This window comes from Neomonachus schauinslandi, chromosome 2 (genome assembly GCF_002201575.2).
Source record: "Neomonachus schauinslandi chromosome 2, ASM220157v2, whole genome shotgun sequence".
Taxonomy (NCBI): Eukaryota; Metazoa; Chordata; class Mammalia; order Carnivora; family Phocidae; genus Neomonachus; species Neomonachus schauinslandi.
Genome location: NC_058404.1, coordinates 21,167,947 through 21,184,177, shown reverse-complemented (window position 1 = coordinate 21,184,177; position 16,231 = coordinate 21,167,947). Strand labels below are relative to the sequence as shown.

The 16,231-nt window shown below is 43.2% G+C and overlaps 1 protein-coding gene across 1 annotated transcript in view; it reads right to left on the bottom strand.

Moving 5' to 3' along the window:
• Positions 1-16,231, bottom strand: part of MTMR7 (myotubularin related protein 7) — a 112,864-nt gene that overhangs the window by 17,126 nt on the left and 79,507 nt on the right. The window contains exon 7 of the mRNA XM_021694175.2: positions 12,019-12,151. Within this exon, the coding sequence (XP_021549850.1) occupies positions 12,019-12,151 (133 nt within the window). The remainder of the gene's footprint in view (positions 1-12,018; positions 12,152-16,231) is intronic.

The window sequence follows — 16,231 nt, the reverse complement described above, 5'->3', positions numbered from 1 at the left end:
ATGATTTTTAGTATATTCATGGAGTTGTGTATCCATCACCATATTCAATTCCAGAATGTTTTCATCACCCCTAAAAGAAACCCATTAGCAGTCACCCCCATTTTCCCTCCCCCCAGCCCTAGGCAACCACTAATCTACTTTCTTTCTGTATAGATTTGCATATTCCAGATACTTCATATAAAGTGAAGCATACAATATGTGGTTCATCCTGAGTGGCTTCTTCCCCTTAGTATAATGCAAGTTGCAGCATGTGAGTACTTCATTCCCTTTAAGGCCAAATATTTCACAGGACGGATACGCCCCATTTTTTACCCATTCATCAGCTGATGGGCGTTTGGGTTATTTCTACTTCTGGGCTCTGATGAATAATGCTGCTATGAATATTCATGTACAAGTTCTACATGGAAGTATGTTTCGTTTCTCCTGGGGACATACCTAGGATTGAACTCGCTGGGTCACAGGGTTTCACCGCTTGAGAAGCTGCCGGAGGGGCTGTCTTCCTCAGCAGCTGCACCCGGTTACATCCCACGAGCAGTGCGTGAGGGTTCTGATGTCCCCATATCTGCACCAACGCTTGTTATCACTTGGCTTTTTGACTCCTGCCTCCCTAGTGGATGCGCAATGCTGTCTCACTGTGGTCTCAATTACCCGAGGGCTCATTCCTCGTCTTGCTTACAAGTTCAGTCATTCATTTAAGGAAATGTTTGCTATATTTATCTGGCATTTCTAGGTGTTCTTATCAGAGGGTGTTTCATATTTAATCTGACATCTTGGGAATTGGGAAGGCCTCCGTATTTCACTTAGATTTTAGTTTTATGTGAACTAACCTGCACACCTTAGTAATAATCGCAATTTGTGCAGGGACGACAGCACGTGGTACTGGTCAAGGCCATGGGCTTCAGAGTCCGATCCTCTGGCATTCAAATTCCAGCTCTGTGCCCCAACAATGCAACCTGGAGCTAGTTACCCAAGCCTTGATTTCCTCAAGTGTGCCATGGGGATAAAACACCTTCCTCAAAGCGTTAATTGAAGGGTGAAATGAGATAATACATATACACTACGCCGGGAGATAGAAGACTCAGAAATGGTAGCTATGAAATATGCTTTATTATGTGTTCATCCAGTGTGGTGTCCTGACAGGAAGGAGATACAGACTTACTCACACCCGACCTCAAAGCTGAGGCTTAGAAAGGTCAGAACACAAAGTGATCAAGAGCAGGAGAGCCCAAGTCTTCTGACAAAGAAGCCTAGAGTTTCTGCCACCACACCACAGCTACCCTGGTGGGTTTAACTAGAAATAGTACTACTAGTAGGAATAATAATAGCAAAACTTAAATAGTACCAGGTGCCAGACATTCCTCCAGGTGCTTCCCATACTATAGTTTTTTAATCCTCATGGCAATCATAGGAAGAAGGTACTATTATTATCCTTATTTTATAAAAGTGGAAGCCAATGCAAAGAGAGGTTAAGTAACTTGTCCAAGGTCACCAGCTGATAAGCAGTGAGGCTCGGATTCATTCTGGCTCCAAAGTCCGTGCTCTTAAGCAATGTCTATCGATCTCAGTTATATGATTTTTTTGTAATTCAAACACGAACCACTCTAAATGCTCCTTGCCTCCCACCTACTATCAGCTTAAAGATTACACACTTGGTCACTCAAAACTGTACCATCCAGTGTGGTAGCCACTAGTCGCATGTGGCTGTTGAATATCTGAAATGGAGCAAGTCTGAACTGAGATACGCTGTGAGTGCAAAGTAGATCCCAAATGTCAAAGACTTAGTATCAAAAAAAGAATAAAAAATACCTCACGAATAGTTTTTGTAATGACTACATGTTGAAATGATAATATGTGCGATATACCGAATTAAATACAAATGTATTCTGAAAATCCGCCCATTTCCTTGCACTTTTTTTGATGCAGCCACTAGAAAATGTAAAATTACAAATGTTGTCCCCACGTGTGACCTCCATTACACTTCTCTGGGATAGCAGCTATTTAGACTGTTCGAGGAAGATTAGCCTGATTAGCGGTCTTCCAGCATTTCTGCACATGTACCCTTGCAATAATGTTTTAAATTAGGTACGCTCTCGTGCACCCTGGAATAATACATCATAAAAAGACTGAGGATGTGATAAAGGGTGTGTTTGTCTTTTGTAAAGTTGGCAAGAGGGCATTTAGGAGGGGAAATGGCCAAGGAGGGATGGCTTCCAGACTGGGCCAAGGAACCTTCCAAGGCAGTTTTAGGAAGGAGAGTACATCGAAGTTGATGCCGTGAAGCCAGCTAGCCAGGGTGCACTTCCTAAGTCTTCCCGCGAGCTCAGGGGTGTGTACCCAGTTGGAAGACAGACTGTGGATTCTGATGAAGGCAGAAGGACAGCCTCTAGGTAAAACTGGGCAGGCCCTGCTTCCCTTCCCAGTGACACTGCCCAGCAGTACCACTCGGCTCCTGCAGGGGGCAGGCTCGCCTGTGCCCGTGCACCCAGCGGTGGGAAGTGCCTGAAATTCCAGCACTCGCAGGGCCCGCTCGCCACTCCCTGGGCGCCTGCTGTTTGGTCTGTTTAACCCCAGGCCATGACCCAAAGTGTTCAACTTCATCCTAAAATACACACATTCCACCACGTAGAGTCTCAGGACTCCACTGATTGCTTTAAATCTTTCACAGATAACATGACCTTGCAAACAGTTTTGTTTTTTTTTCTTTTCACTAAATAGGCCAAACTTTCTGGTTGTTATTATAGGGCTTAGGGCTAGTTGGCATTCCTGTTTATTTCAAAAGGTCCAGGGAGCCTGAGGGATATCTTGGCATCCAAACCCTGAAGCTCAGCCGGAGAACAAATGATCCTTTTCACCTTCTCTTCCCACAAGGCATGGAAACGACAGCAAGTTTAAAAATAAGACACCAGGCTTTCCAGCTAACCTGGAGATGGTCTGTGCCAAAAGCAAGAGAGGAACAGACAGCTCCCAGAAACAGGGCCCTAAAATGTACTGCCAGAGAGAATGTTCCAGTGTTTCCCTCTTCATTTAGCTCACTCAGCAAAGAGACAAGCTGCCGTATCCCCTGCCAGGCCAACTCCTTTCTTCCCACACTGAGAATGGCTCCTTGTTGAACATTTCCGTTTTCAGGAACACTAAAGCTGGGTACGTTAAGTAAAATAACCTCACCAGGTTTTCAAGCAAGGTACCCACTTCGAGGGTGTTCTCCAGCCAAATGCTGAGCGGCCGGGTAAAAGCAAACAGCTCTGCAGATGATTAATACACACGGACAGATGGGGGAACACTTGAGACTCAAACAATCAGTGCCTGCATTTTTAAATCTAAAACTGGTGGGTTTGTTTGGATAAACTCAGGAAAAGGCAGAAATACTGATTTGTTCACTCTCGTTGCCAAACCCAAACCAATATTGACAAACCATTTTGCTGAACGAAGTTCATTTCAGCTGACATCAGAGACATATGCCACAGAGAGTCGTACTTACTTCGTGGGAGTTTAATGCCCAGGTCTAACAATATTTGTTGTACGTAAAAGGGCAACCATATCCCATAAAACATGTATAGATAACACCAAAAAAGGAAAAGACAGATAATTATAGGACATAAGGAAACAAGAGGAAATAAGAAATTTACTTGGAAGAAAATAAGCCTTGGATGATCTTCTTTAGAGAGTTCCTAACACCAATCCCATTTCTTCGTGTACGGTTGCTGGGTGGGATGAGGGAGGATGCAAAGACAGTCTCTGTCTGAACCCCACGGGATCACTCTTTCTTGTCTCCTAAGACCTAAAGTTGAAGAGTTCACGGCCCTCCCTTAATTACCAGCCTGACAGCCACCTGAGTTCTGCTGATGTTTGATTTGTCCCTTTCCCATTTTGGAGTCAAAACGCCAAGCCCAATGAAATGATCTTCAAAGAACCGGTAAAAGGGTAATAATCTCCCTTCACTGAACATCCTAGCAGGTGAACCCACTGAAAGAGGACTTCATGATGGCCTGTGGCATGGACAAGTTTGGTTAAGCCTGTTTTATGGTCTGCCTTCTACTTAGAGCCCACCATGGTGACACAGAATAAACTTCTGAGCTCTGCACAAATTGTATTCCCTTTGTTAATGTTAGTGGTGTTGCTCCTCCCTCCCCAGGCCAAGCAACGTGGGCCCTCTTTACAGAGAACTCTACGTTAACTAGAGAGCTTTGCATATTAGTTTCTCCACAGGACACCAACCAGATTAGTGACTGTTCTTTAAAACAATTCCAGCCTTGTGCTTGAGGTGCTATTTTCTGGAATCGCTATACAGTAATTCCCTGAAACCCATGGTTGTACAGCTTTGTTTTCTTTTAAAGAATTTGATGATCATATGAATTGGTAAGGTGCAATCAAGCCTCAATTTAGTAGCAGAGAAAACAGTATACACAAGTACACATGTGCATGAGTATGCATGTGTCCAGCTACTGATAAGCGTGAAGGCGTGTATAGTCCGTGGATACACACATGAGCTCCAGTAATACTAATTACCATTGTCCTGAGGGACATCAAGCAGCAGGTTCACAAAAGAATGCCCTCAGCACTTATTAGCTTTGCACGTGAATTTGTGTCTAAAAACACCACTTGTGGCAAATAAATGAAAACATATATGTGCCCATTTATATTACATCCATGTATAAAAGCTTGGGCCTTGGTGGTTTTCTCTCAGTGAGCTAACACAACCTCCCATCTACAGTAGGTTTGATGCTCTCAACTTACAGAAGAGGAACAGGTTCAGATGCTAGCGGCCCAGTAAGGACACGGTGAGAGGAATCTAGCTCCCTTGACTCCAACTTCCGTATTTTTTCCACTTCAAATAGAGAATAATTAAGTCACTATGCAAACTGAGCCAGGATGAACAGGAAATTAACTGAAGGTAAGGCTTAATGTCTAAATAGGAAACTTAAAGCAAATGGAAATAGAGAAGTCTAGACTGGGAGAAAATGCTGAGAGGCTAGGAAGTCGGGGTGGATATAAAGTATTAGTGGTAGGCACTGGAGAGAAGACCCAGGAATCATGTAAGATGAAGATGGTGGCAGCAAATAATTGAAGTGGTGAGATAAGCAGCAGGGGAGGGAGCGGGTGGGGGCTCATCCCACGCTGAGAACGCTGCCAGGACCAACATTCTCACCAAATCTCAAACCTTACCATCGCTGGCAAGCAAATACCGAATTGCCAAACCCCAACTATAGCCTTATGGAAAACCAGCTCGCCTTGTCACTAAAATTAGTCATGTCTACCTTTAGTTGCATGGGAGGCACTGTCTTCTACAAGCATTCCTTTTGTACATGCTCTAGTTATCCAAAACCTAACCATCGTGATGAACAAAATATAAAACAATAATTCTGAGGGTGAAATTAATCTTTGAATTATCTCAGTGAACGTCAAGGGACAGCATAATTATTTTCTTAAAGACTGTATTTATTTATTTGACAGAGAGAGAGATACTGAGAGAGGGAACACAAGCAGGGACAGGGGGAGAGGGAGAAGCAGGCTTCCCCCGAGCAAGGAACCTGATGCGGGGCTCAATCCCAGGACCCTGGGATCATGACCTGAGCCGAAGGCAGACACTTAACGACTGGGCCACCCAGGTGCCCAGGACACCATAATTAGGATGAAAATAGCCACTATTCTCATTAAATCATCTTGTTTGTCCTCTCCTTGATAATGTCACCCAGAGATGAAGTCTTTGACTTTGACATCCAGTTAAAACATTCAACCTTACCCAGGGATAGCCCTCAGTAATAAGCAAGCATCATCTTTTCTTCCTGCCCATGATTTTTGCCCTACATCAAAATCAGTACTTCATTTTGTATTAATGAATGAAGCATTTTTCTACCCAATGCCCAGCATGTAGAAAACTCTCCATAACTATTTGACGTACAGACAATTGTTGGAGAGAACTTCTGTAGCACCGACTTATTCCATACTTACTCTAAGCAGGGATTGTTCCTGCTACTCTACATACATTCTCTACCAGATGGGGTATTATTTACTCCCAATACGCAGATTGGAAAGGTGGCTTAAAGAAGTTTACTGAGCCATCATCCATGGTTACACAGTCCGTAAATAATTGAGCTGGAGTCCAGTCCACGGTCCCTATCCCCCCAAGGGGCATGCTCTGTTCTCCACGCCTTAGTGCTTAGGATATGCTTGTCCAGATAAGCTGATACCCAGCATTCACTGGCCACATTCTGCATCCTCTTACAACACCACAGAGAGCAAAGTACATGCTCTTGATCTATTTCTTTCCTCCAAGTGACCATGGATTGATAACTAGTAAAGCCTGACAGGATAGGCCTGTTGGTCACACCAAACACTCTTTGAAAAACCTCAGATGTGAAGCTATTTAGTTCCACTTTACTGGGAAATTAGGTTTTCTGTGTGGAAAACCATGCCTTGTTGCTAACTTTTGAAGGACAATAACCAGATTTTCAGCCAGGTCTTGTTGGCTGTCTCATTTAACGGGTTAGTAATTGAGGAAATTAATAGTGGTAAAAAGGCAAAACATAGAGAACAGGAAAAAGATGAACTTTTATAGCCTTTTATTAGCTCATATCTGGTAGAACTTTGTCAACCTGTAGGCAATGTAATAGGAAATATTTTAAATTGAAAAACTTAAATCTGAATATCTATAAAGATATCTTCCAGGTTGAATTAGTCATCACCTCATAAAGACATGAGGTGAGCAAGAAAGTCTCCAACAAAGGGGACATTTGAACTGATAGCCACAACCGTAACTCTGAACAGAGAGAAGGGTTTCATGGGACCCTCAGAGCTGGGTGTGTTAGGGTCTGCTCCCTTCTAGACCTTGGTGTGCCCAAGGCAACTTGGCAGGGAGACCAGAGCAGTTAGTCGGATGGCCATAATACCCGCCGCCTCCCATGACATACTCAAAATTCTCTGCTTTCAACCATCCTTTCTACACCTAATGAAGGTTCTGAATAATTGGCCTCAGAAACTTCACACAAAAGTGCAGATCAGATATGATCTCTGAGGCCACCTGATTTTGCCACAAAACTTTCTCCACTGTCAATGCCTACAATTCCGGGGAATATGACAAATGTGGTTACACTTTGGGGCCTGCTAAAAAGATTTCAATCTTTTAAACTGCATCGACTCTGGCCCCTTTCAAACAGCTCTTCACTGTAGTATTGCCCAAATTGCTGAATAGACACTGGCCTTTCTTCCTGTGCTCAGGGCCCATTCCCACATGACCTGCCATTGGGCTGAGGTTTGTATCTCTGTGAAATAATTTGCTGAGAAAACGTCCACAAGGCCTCAGAGGTGGTTTATTAAATTATTTTTGATGGGCTTTTGCTGAGCGGACATTGACCGTTATCACAAGGCAAGCACTTCCATGCCTCTGAAATTGTGCTGTCTTACTCCATGTCTCTTGAATAAAGAAATTGAGAAAAGCTACTCATAAAAAGGCCCGGGACCTCCCAAATATTTATCTTGCTGACTGAACTAATTTATAGCCCATTAACTTACCCATTTTATTCAGTACTTATTTCCAAGTGCAGTATTGCTTCTCCCCAAGAGAAAGCATAATGCACCTTACAATGGAAAGAAAGCACTTTATAGTTTGCAAGGAATCTTTTCAATAAATCTGTAAGTGAGGGATGATACATTACTAACGTTGTTTTACAAATACAGGAAATGAGGTTTGTTCAAGTTTATTCAGAGACTATAAAGCAAGAACCCAAACCCAGGTCTTCAGACTCTCAGGCCAGGGTACTTTCTACCCAACCGGCTACCTAGAGAGGCCATAAAAGCCAAGTGGTGAAGAGTGTGGCATCTGGATCCATACTGATCAGGTGAAAATCTTGGTTCTATCATCTACTGTTGTGAGTTTGCATGAGTTCTTCAGCCTCTGCACCTCAATTTCCTCATCTGTACAATGAGGATACTCTGGAAAACAGTATGGAGGTTCCTCAGGAAGTTAAAGAGCTACCCTACAACCCAGCAACTGCACTACTAGGTATTTACCCCAAAGATACAGATGTAGTGAAAAGAAGGGCCATACGCACCCCAATGTTCATAGCAGCAATGTCCACAAGAGCCAAACTGTGGAAGGAGCCGAGATGTCCATCAACAGATGAATGGATAAAGAAGCTGTGGTTCATATATACAATGGAATATTACTCAGCCATCAGAAAGGATGAATACCTACCATTTACATTGACGTGGATAGAACTGGAGGGCATTATGCTAAGTGAAATAAGTCAAGCAGAGAAAGTCAATTATCATATGGTTTCACTCATATGTGGAACATAAGGAATAGTGCAGATGACCATAGAGGAAGGGAGGGAAAAGTGAATGGGAAGAAATCAAAGAGGGAGACAAACCATGAGAGACTCTTGACACCAGGAAACAAACTGAAGGTTGTGGAAGGGAGGGGGTGGTGGTATGGGGTAACTGGGTGATAGGCATTAAGGAGGGCACGTGATCTGATGAGCACTGGGTGTTATACACAACTAATGAATCATTGAACACTACATCAAAAAACTAATGATGGCTAATGATATATTGGCTAATTGAATTTAAAAAAAAAAAAATAGCTCTAACAAGACTGCCATGAGGACTACTTGAATAAATACACCTGAGAAAATTAAAACAGTGTCGGGTACATAGCAATTACCCCGTAGATGTTATAACACCATTCTTATGTGGGGTGGTTATCTGTGAGCCTGTCCAACACCGTACCCACAAATCAATGAGGCGTTGTGCTCTAACATGATAGAATACAGTACTAGGCTCAAATCCTGCTTTGTTATGAGACCCTGGGAAGTGTGTGTTTTTAAAAACTTAAATATGTAATATAAAATATTTTTAAATGTGGGATGCCTGGGTGGCTCAGTTGGTTAAGTGTCTGGCTCTTGATATCAGCTCAGTCTTGATCTCAGGGTCATGAGTTCAAGCCCTGTGTTGGGCTCCACACTGGGTGTAGAGCCTACTTAAGGAAACATATATTTTTTTAATGTAATACGCTAGATTTGAGAACTGGAGAGTTAAGCTTTGAAAAAATAACCTGCTGGGGCGCCTGGGTGGCTCAGTCGGTTAAGCGTCTGCCTTTGGCTCGGGTCATGATCCCAGGGTCCTGGGATCGAGCCCCGCATCGGGGTCCCGGCTCAGTGGGAAGCCTTCTTCTCCCTCTCCCACTCCCCCTGCTGGTGTTCCGTCTCTCGCTGTGTCTCTCTCTCTGTCAAATAAATAAATAAAATGTTAAAAAAAAAAAAAAAAAGAACCTGCCATGTTGTGAATAGCATATATAGAGAGGTCCATATGGCAGAGAAATGTGGGCTTTCTTATTGACTGTTCCAATAAAAAAAGAAAAAATAGGGCATCCCTTTATTATTTGAGGGAAAGACATTATATGATCAAGAGGGAAAGTACTGTAGAAAACAATTACAAAATTGCTACATAACTGGAAGGGATCATTACTATCTCATTGGGAGGTGTGAATACCGCAACACAGTTTGCTTTAGGACTTATAAATCAAAGCTAAAATTAAGTGACCTTTATAAAAGGACCTACACCGGATGTGAACTTGGTCCTAAATTTCAGTTTCTGATGAAATATCCTGCAGCTCTTGCTCACACACAGAGCCAGAATGCAAACAATTTTTTTCTTTTCTGTTATTCAAAATCTATTCTGATAATGTTAACAGTGGTAAAAAAAAAAAAAATCAAAGACAATAATAACCATGATTAAAAATGCACTATCCCTCTTCCTACCAAGTGACCAGCAACACAAACCTTCCAATCTCTTTGATGCCAAGGACAGCTGTTGGAAGCAGGAAAAGCCCTAGAAGGTGGGTCTGATTGCATCACTTCATCAGCTGAGCCTCCACAAGTGGTTTATAATTTACTTGGTAAAAACAGATAGTCAAACATTGGTCAAGTTCTCTGAAAGGCATCCAGAAGGTTGTCCTTGCTTACTGCACTGACAGAGAGCTGAAAAGTGATGTCCAATTACTGTGATCCCTCATGGAACAGGGACTGCCCTCCAGGACTCGGTCAGTTTGCCGTCCTTTAGAAGAAGAGAGTCAGACCACAGGTAGAAGGGCGGGAGAAATGGTTCCTAATAAGAAACCAAATAAATGCTAGCTCCAAAACTCAAGTCAGAGTGATAGGTTATCAAAACTCCGAAGAGCTACTTTCTGCATTGAAGAAAATGTAGGTTGTCGGAAGTCAGCTTATGAAATTACTAAATGAAAAATATGAAGCATAACAACCTAAACGTTTTTTAATGATTCTGACAGTGATGCACACCTTTCATACTAATGTTAAACTATCCTTTTAACAACAGTACAAAGCTGGTCCGATTTTTTGACACCTAAAAAGCACAGCTTATAGCACGGACAGCCACACGGCCCATGATTATCTCCAGAAGTTTAAGAAGCTCAAACAATCAGGGCACGTGGGTGGCTCAGTCTGTTAAGCGTCTGCCTTCGGCTCAGGTCATGATCCTAGGGTCCTGGGATGGAGTCCCGTGTCCGGCGTCCAGCTCCCTGCTCAGCAGGGAGTCTGTCTCTCTCCCTCTGCCTCTCCCCCTGCTCATGCTCGCTGTCTTTCTCTCAAATAAAACCTTTTAAAAAAAAAAGCTCCAGCAATCATGCCCAAGGTTCCCTTACAGTGACCTGAGCCACGGCAGATTTCCCGTGAAAATAAGATGGAGATTCTCCGGGGCCGTGATTTTTTTTTTTTTTTCAGATTTAGGATGAGATTTCTTCTAACGATTCAAATGTCCAAAGTTCAAATATTTGCAACCAGGGGCATCAAACTGTAGTCACAGACCCGACACAGCTGGAAGGACCCGGAGAAATTATCAGTCCAAGCTTCTCATTTTATGGCAGGTAACAGCCCAGTGAAGGTGGCTGCTGGGCTGCAAGTTTCACAGCCAGGGCGCTGACCCAGGGAATCCAGGAGGGAGAATGGAAATCAGGAATGTGCCCCTCAAGGCCCTCCAGCCCCACCCGCAGGTTCTCACTACCCCCTATCCTTCCCATGAAGCAGACAACTGCATGCTGAGAGCAAATGTGTACCCCTTTAGAAAAAAGGAATTCAGCACTTTCTTTGTCCTCCTTCATTCCACCCTGCCTTTCCTATTCAGACAGCCCACTGTCCTCGCGCTCAGCTCCACCTTTCCAGGGCCTTCACGCCGAGGGCAAGCACAGCGTTCACAGCCTTTCCAGGACCCCAAGGTACAAAGCAAAGTGTTTTGCCTCCCCCTTTCTCTGCGGCTCCTAACAGTGCCAGAAGTGGTGGACTGTGGCACTAGATGCCTCCTTGCACACCTTTATAATCACATGGAGCATACGCAGTAAATGAGGCCGGTTTTGCTTGAAATGCAGAATTTCTGCTAATCAGCTTATGGCTGGTTTGGCCACAAGAATGGCTGTTGCACATTACCTAATCCATCTTTGCCATTTCCTCCCCCATAAGCCCGTGTGTATGGGTCCTGCGGCGTAAGGAGCTGGGGGCGGGGGCAGGGGCGGGACGCCGGTGGGCACGTGATTTAGGCGCAGGCGCACTGCCGCGGTTGTGGCGTGGAGAAATGGGAGGCAACGCCCTCGCCTCTAATGGCCATTCGGCCACCGGGATTCATTTCATACACTCCTCTCCGCACATGAACAGAGCTGGCTATTGCTTTAAATGTAGGACTGTTTTATCTAAATGGCCTTGAATGTGGGTCAAACTAGTACCATGAGGGAGAAAGAAAAAATACTCCTGTGCACTTTTATCTTAGATACTAAGCCCTGGACAGTGCCTGACTTTGCTAACCAAGTGAAAAACCATTTCCCCATGACACTTGCAAAAAATAAGAGAAAGGCTTAAATGTTTAATGCAATACGATATTCTCGTGTGACTTACCCCACCTATATAAACAGCATCATGGTAAAAACAATTTAAAAAACAAAAGACTATCTTATTCTGCTTGACATTACAACCTTTCACTGTATTTTTTTTTAATGCTGTGCATAAGGAAATGGCTTACCTTCCAGCATTTTTTGCAGACTGCTCCTCATGACATGGATGTTCTCTATCCCAATAAACTGAAACTTGATATTGGAGTAGTTGTCTTCGTTCTCATAGCCTTTCCCTGCGGCACGATTTGCCATCGCATTGAGCTGCGGTGGTCAGCAAAACAGAGTAGTCACCAATGATATTCAGGGCATAAAACAACCTAAACATCTCACCGACAGCGATAACAGCATTCAAAATGGTGTGCAGAAACATAACATGTTTGAAATCACTGGAACATTCGACCAAGCTATGTGATTCCAGGCACTCCTGCTGAGCTTATACTCAACAGCATAAATGTGTTGATGCAGGGAACGCTTTCTTAGCTGGAAAGCATTCTACAGATAAACCCTTCTGGAGATGTCTGTCGTGGTTCCATCAGAGATGCCAAATTGAGTATGGAATTCTGTGATAGAGCCAAGTTGCCCTGACTTAACCAAACGTTACAACCTGTAGGTTGGCAGAAGAATATCAGCAGATACAGGGGGAAATCCAAAGCTCTGTGAGTTAAATTATATCTTCCAGTATTATATTGCCAATAAACACATTATCCTATAGGAATGGTGGTGTGATTTTAATCTGCCTACAAGAATCCCCCAATTAAACCTTGAGCAGGACTCACTGACTAAAATGGCAAGCACATGTAGAACTAACTTCAGGGCCATTTCTCCAGTGATTTTATTTCAATCTAGAGACCTGCTAAGAGGTCTTTTGGACCACTCTCATTACTACAATTTTGTATATGGTGGGGGTTTCCCAGTACAAACTGGGTTAAAGAGAACAGACTTCAAAGAAATTTATTAAATGCAAACTTCTGCCCCCATCCTGTGTAACTAAAACCAGGAAGGGGACAAGTCCTGCCTTAGCTGGGAAATACATTTCTGGGATGGATGTATTATTGCTAAAATTCCATCCTTGCTGTTTGGCTAAGTGGGTGGTCACAACCTAGGAAACACTATCACTGATCATGTTCAACTCAAAGGCAGGCAGGTTCTCCCAGGCAGAGAACTGACACCAGGAACTCACTGCCAGAAAAAATATATCGATTTCACAAATTAACAAATACTTCTCAAAAAGCCAAGTTTAAAAAAATGAAGCTAAAAACTAAGCTAAGTTAAAAACATAAATATTCTTTGGCCCAGATCTTTACTTCACACAATTAAAACTACCAGCACATAAAGAGAGATGTCCATTAAAACTTTATAATAGTAAAAACCTGAAAACCTATGAGTATCTCAATAGGGCAATGGGTAGATAAATTATGGTATATTCACACCCTGAACTTCTACAGGGGCAAAAAGACATGGATTTTGGAGAGAGACAGAAACAGAGACAGAGACAGACAGACTGATTTGGAATTGGCCCATGACATGGTTAAGTGAAAAGAGTAACCTAAAGAATAATATTCATACAATAATCTCATTTCTTGTAAAACAAAGTACAGATGCATATTTATGTTTATACACGTTTGAATAAGCAGATTAAAATGTATGAATGACGATACCAACCTGGCAGCGGTTAGAGCAGAAACACAGAGGTGACAAGTGCCAGGGGACACTATCAATCCTACTTTAGATGCCTCTGTATTCTCTGTTACCAAGATTATATTAGCTTTGTAATTTAACTAATAGACATAACACGTATTAGAAGTGAAAACTGAAGCAGCAGAGGGCAAGCCGGTGCCCCTCCGAGCTGGAGCTGGTGGACACCTCCCTTCTCCGTAGCGGTCCTGCTCACGATTTAGCGCTTATGACATCAGCTGGGGCCCATCAGCCCAAGACACTTCCCAGTGATTGTCACCTTTCTCCTGGGCATGCTATGAGAATAAAGGGTTTGGCCTTCCTCAAGAAAAAAAAAAAATACAAAAATGATGCTATTTTGAAGACAACTCCTGTTTATGCTTTACAATTTATTTATTTATTTATTTATTTATTTATTTATTTAAAGATTTTATTTATTTATTTGAGAGACTGAATGAGAGAGAGAAAGAGCACATGAGAGGGGGAGGGTCAGAGGGAGAAGCAGACTCCTTGCTGAGCAGGGAGCCTGATGCGGGACTCGATCCCGGGACTCCAGGATCATGACCTGAGCCGAAGGCAGTCGCTTAACCAACTGAGCCACCCAGGCACCCTATGCTTTACAATTTTTAAATATTTTAAGGGGAAATTTCTCTCTAAAATTACCTACAGGCATTATTCTTTTGAAACGTACTGTTATAAAATATCACTCCTTTGTATGATTATTTTCCAAAGCTGCTGCCCTAGCCTTTACAACAAGCTTTATAAAATAAAACAATTAATAGGATACTTGCAAGAATCCCGATGCTACATGAGCCTTATATTTCCTCTGTATCTTAAATAATTCAAGTTAAACCTACCCACCACATACTTCAGAGATACTCTTTTTTAATAGTGTAATAAATAAAACCCCATATATCATTAGTATTATCATTTGAATGTATAATTAGAACTCTGTGTTCACATTTTTACATAGTTGAGTACCTGTGACCTGGGATAATTTGTTGATAGTCTTTCAAAGGAAAGGAGCAACACAAGATGGCTTCTTGAAAGTCAATGGTACTTCTCATAATGAACAGAAGATGGCAATATTTAATCTATCATCCAAAGTGTACTTTGTCAAGGTTTCCACAGATTTCACTGGACACCCATCAGGATAGTGTAGCAAATGCTGAACCGTCAAAGCAGGAAGTACGGTTTTATGAGTTATAAAAATTCAAGAAGCTATCCTGGACCTATTTTATAAATCTCCAGATAGAGTGTGCCTTGTATATACCAAACAGTATTAGAGTAAGTCTAATTTGTCCCCCGTGCCTTTGGCTGAGAACTCCATCTCACGAACGAAGGGAAAGCTGTTCATCTCAACTCCAAAAAATTCTCGAATAAATGACACATTGGAGGTAACTGCATTCCAGCTTCACTTTATGCATAAGGAATACAACAGAGAAATAACAAGTAGAGCTGGAAAAAAAATACCGCTTTCTCACCCAAGATCACGCCACTATTTGATAATCTCAGCATCTATGGGGGCAGAAAATCTTCTCAGTGAAATAAAAAGAACCCACTCATTTCTCCACAAACTCCTCTTTTTTTTTTTTTTTTTAATTTGAGAGAGAGTGGGAGAAAGCACAAACGGGGGAAGGGGCAGAGGGAGAAGCAGACCCCCCGCTGAGCAGGGAGCCCAACACAGGGCTCCATCCCAGGACCCTGAGACCATGACCCGAGCCGAAGGCAGACGCTTAATCGACTGAGCCCAGGCGCCCTCCCCACAAACTCCTAATGAACACTTACTGTGTGTCAGATGCTGAACAGAATAAAAAGATGAATAAGAAGCTGTCCCTGCCACCATAAGCTTTTGAGTGTGTCCGGGGAAGCACACAGCACCAAATAATAACGGACTCGACCCGCCAGGACTGGGCGTGAGCAGCCCTATGTGGCCTAGGGGATCAGGGGTCACGTCTCATGAAAGCAAGAGGCCCTGAGATGGACTTCCATCATCTGGGAAATGGAGACAAAGGGGAGGGCATTCCAGAAGAGGTGGGACACAGAATCAAGGGGCAGATGGGTATCAGTGAGCCCACCAATGCCAGTGGGGTCAATGGTTCATGGATGGTAGCAGGAGCGAGAGAGGAGGCTAAAAATTACTTCGAGTCCTCCTCTACAGAGAGGCCCAAGTCAGAAGGTTAGACTTTACCCATGGCGGTGGAGAGCAACTGAAGGATTCTGACCAGGTTTATTTGAAAATCTTAAGATGTAGTGTTGATGGCAGAGAAGATCCCCTGGGCTGGGGTGGAGGACACAGGCTCCATGGGGTGCCTGCAGGCCTGGTTTGTGGCCATATCCCTCCAACTGGCACAGTAGGACTCAGTGAAGATTTACTGACCGGCTGACCGGCCAAACAAAGGACTGAATATTGGAGTGAAGTGGAAAGGTGAACAGGCCAAGAATGTTAAGAAACAGAATCAGATTCTTCCTCTGACCCTCAATCAATCAGTCAGTCAGACACACCAAAACCATGAGAACTTAGCCAATGATAATCTTGGTATCAGCTTAATGGTCAGCCTGGTCACTCCGAAGACTACAACTGTCTTAACCCTGCAGTCTCAGATTTCAGCACAGTACATTCTGTACCTGAATAATGACAGGAGCTGATCTGACAGGGTTGGGAAA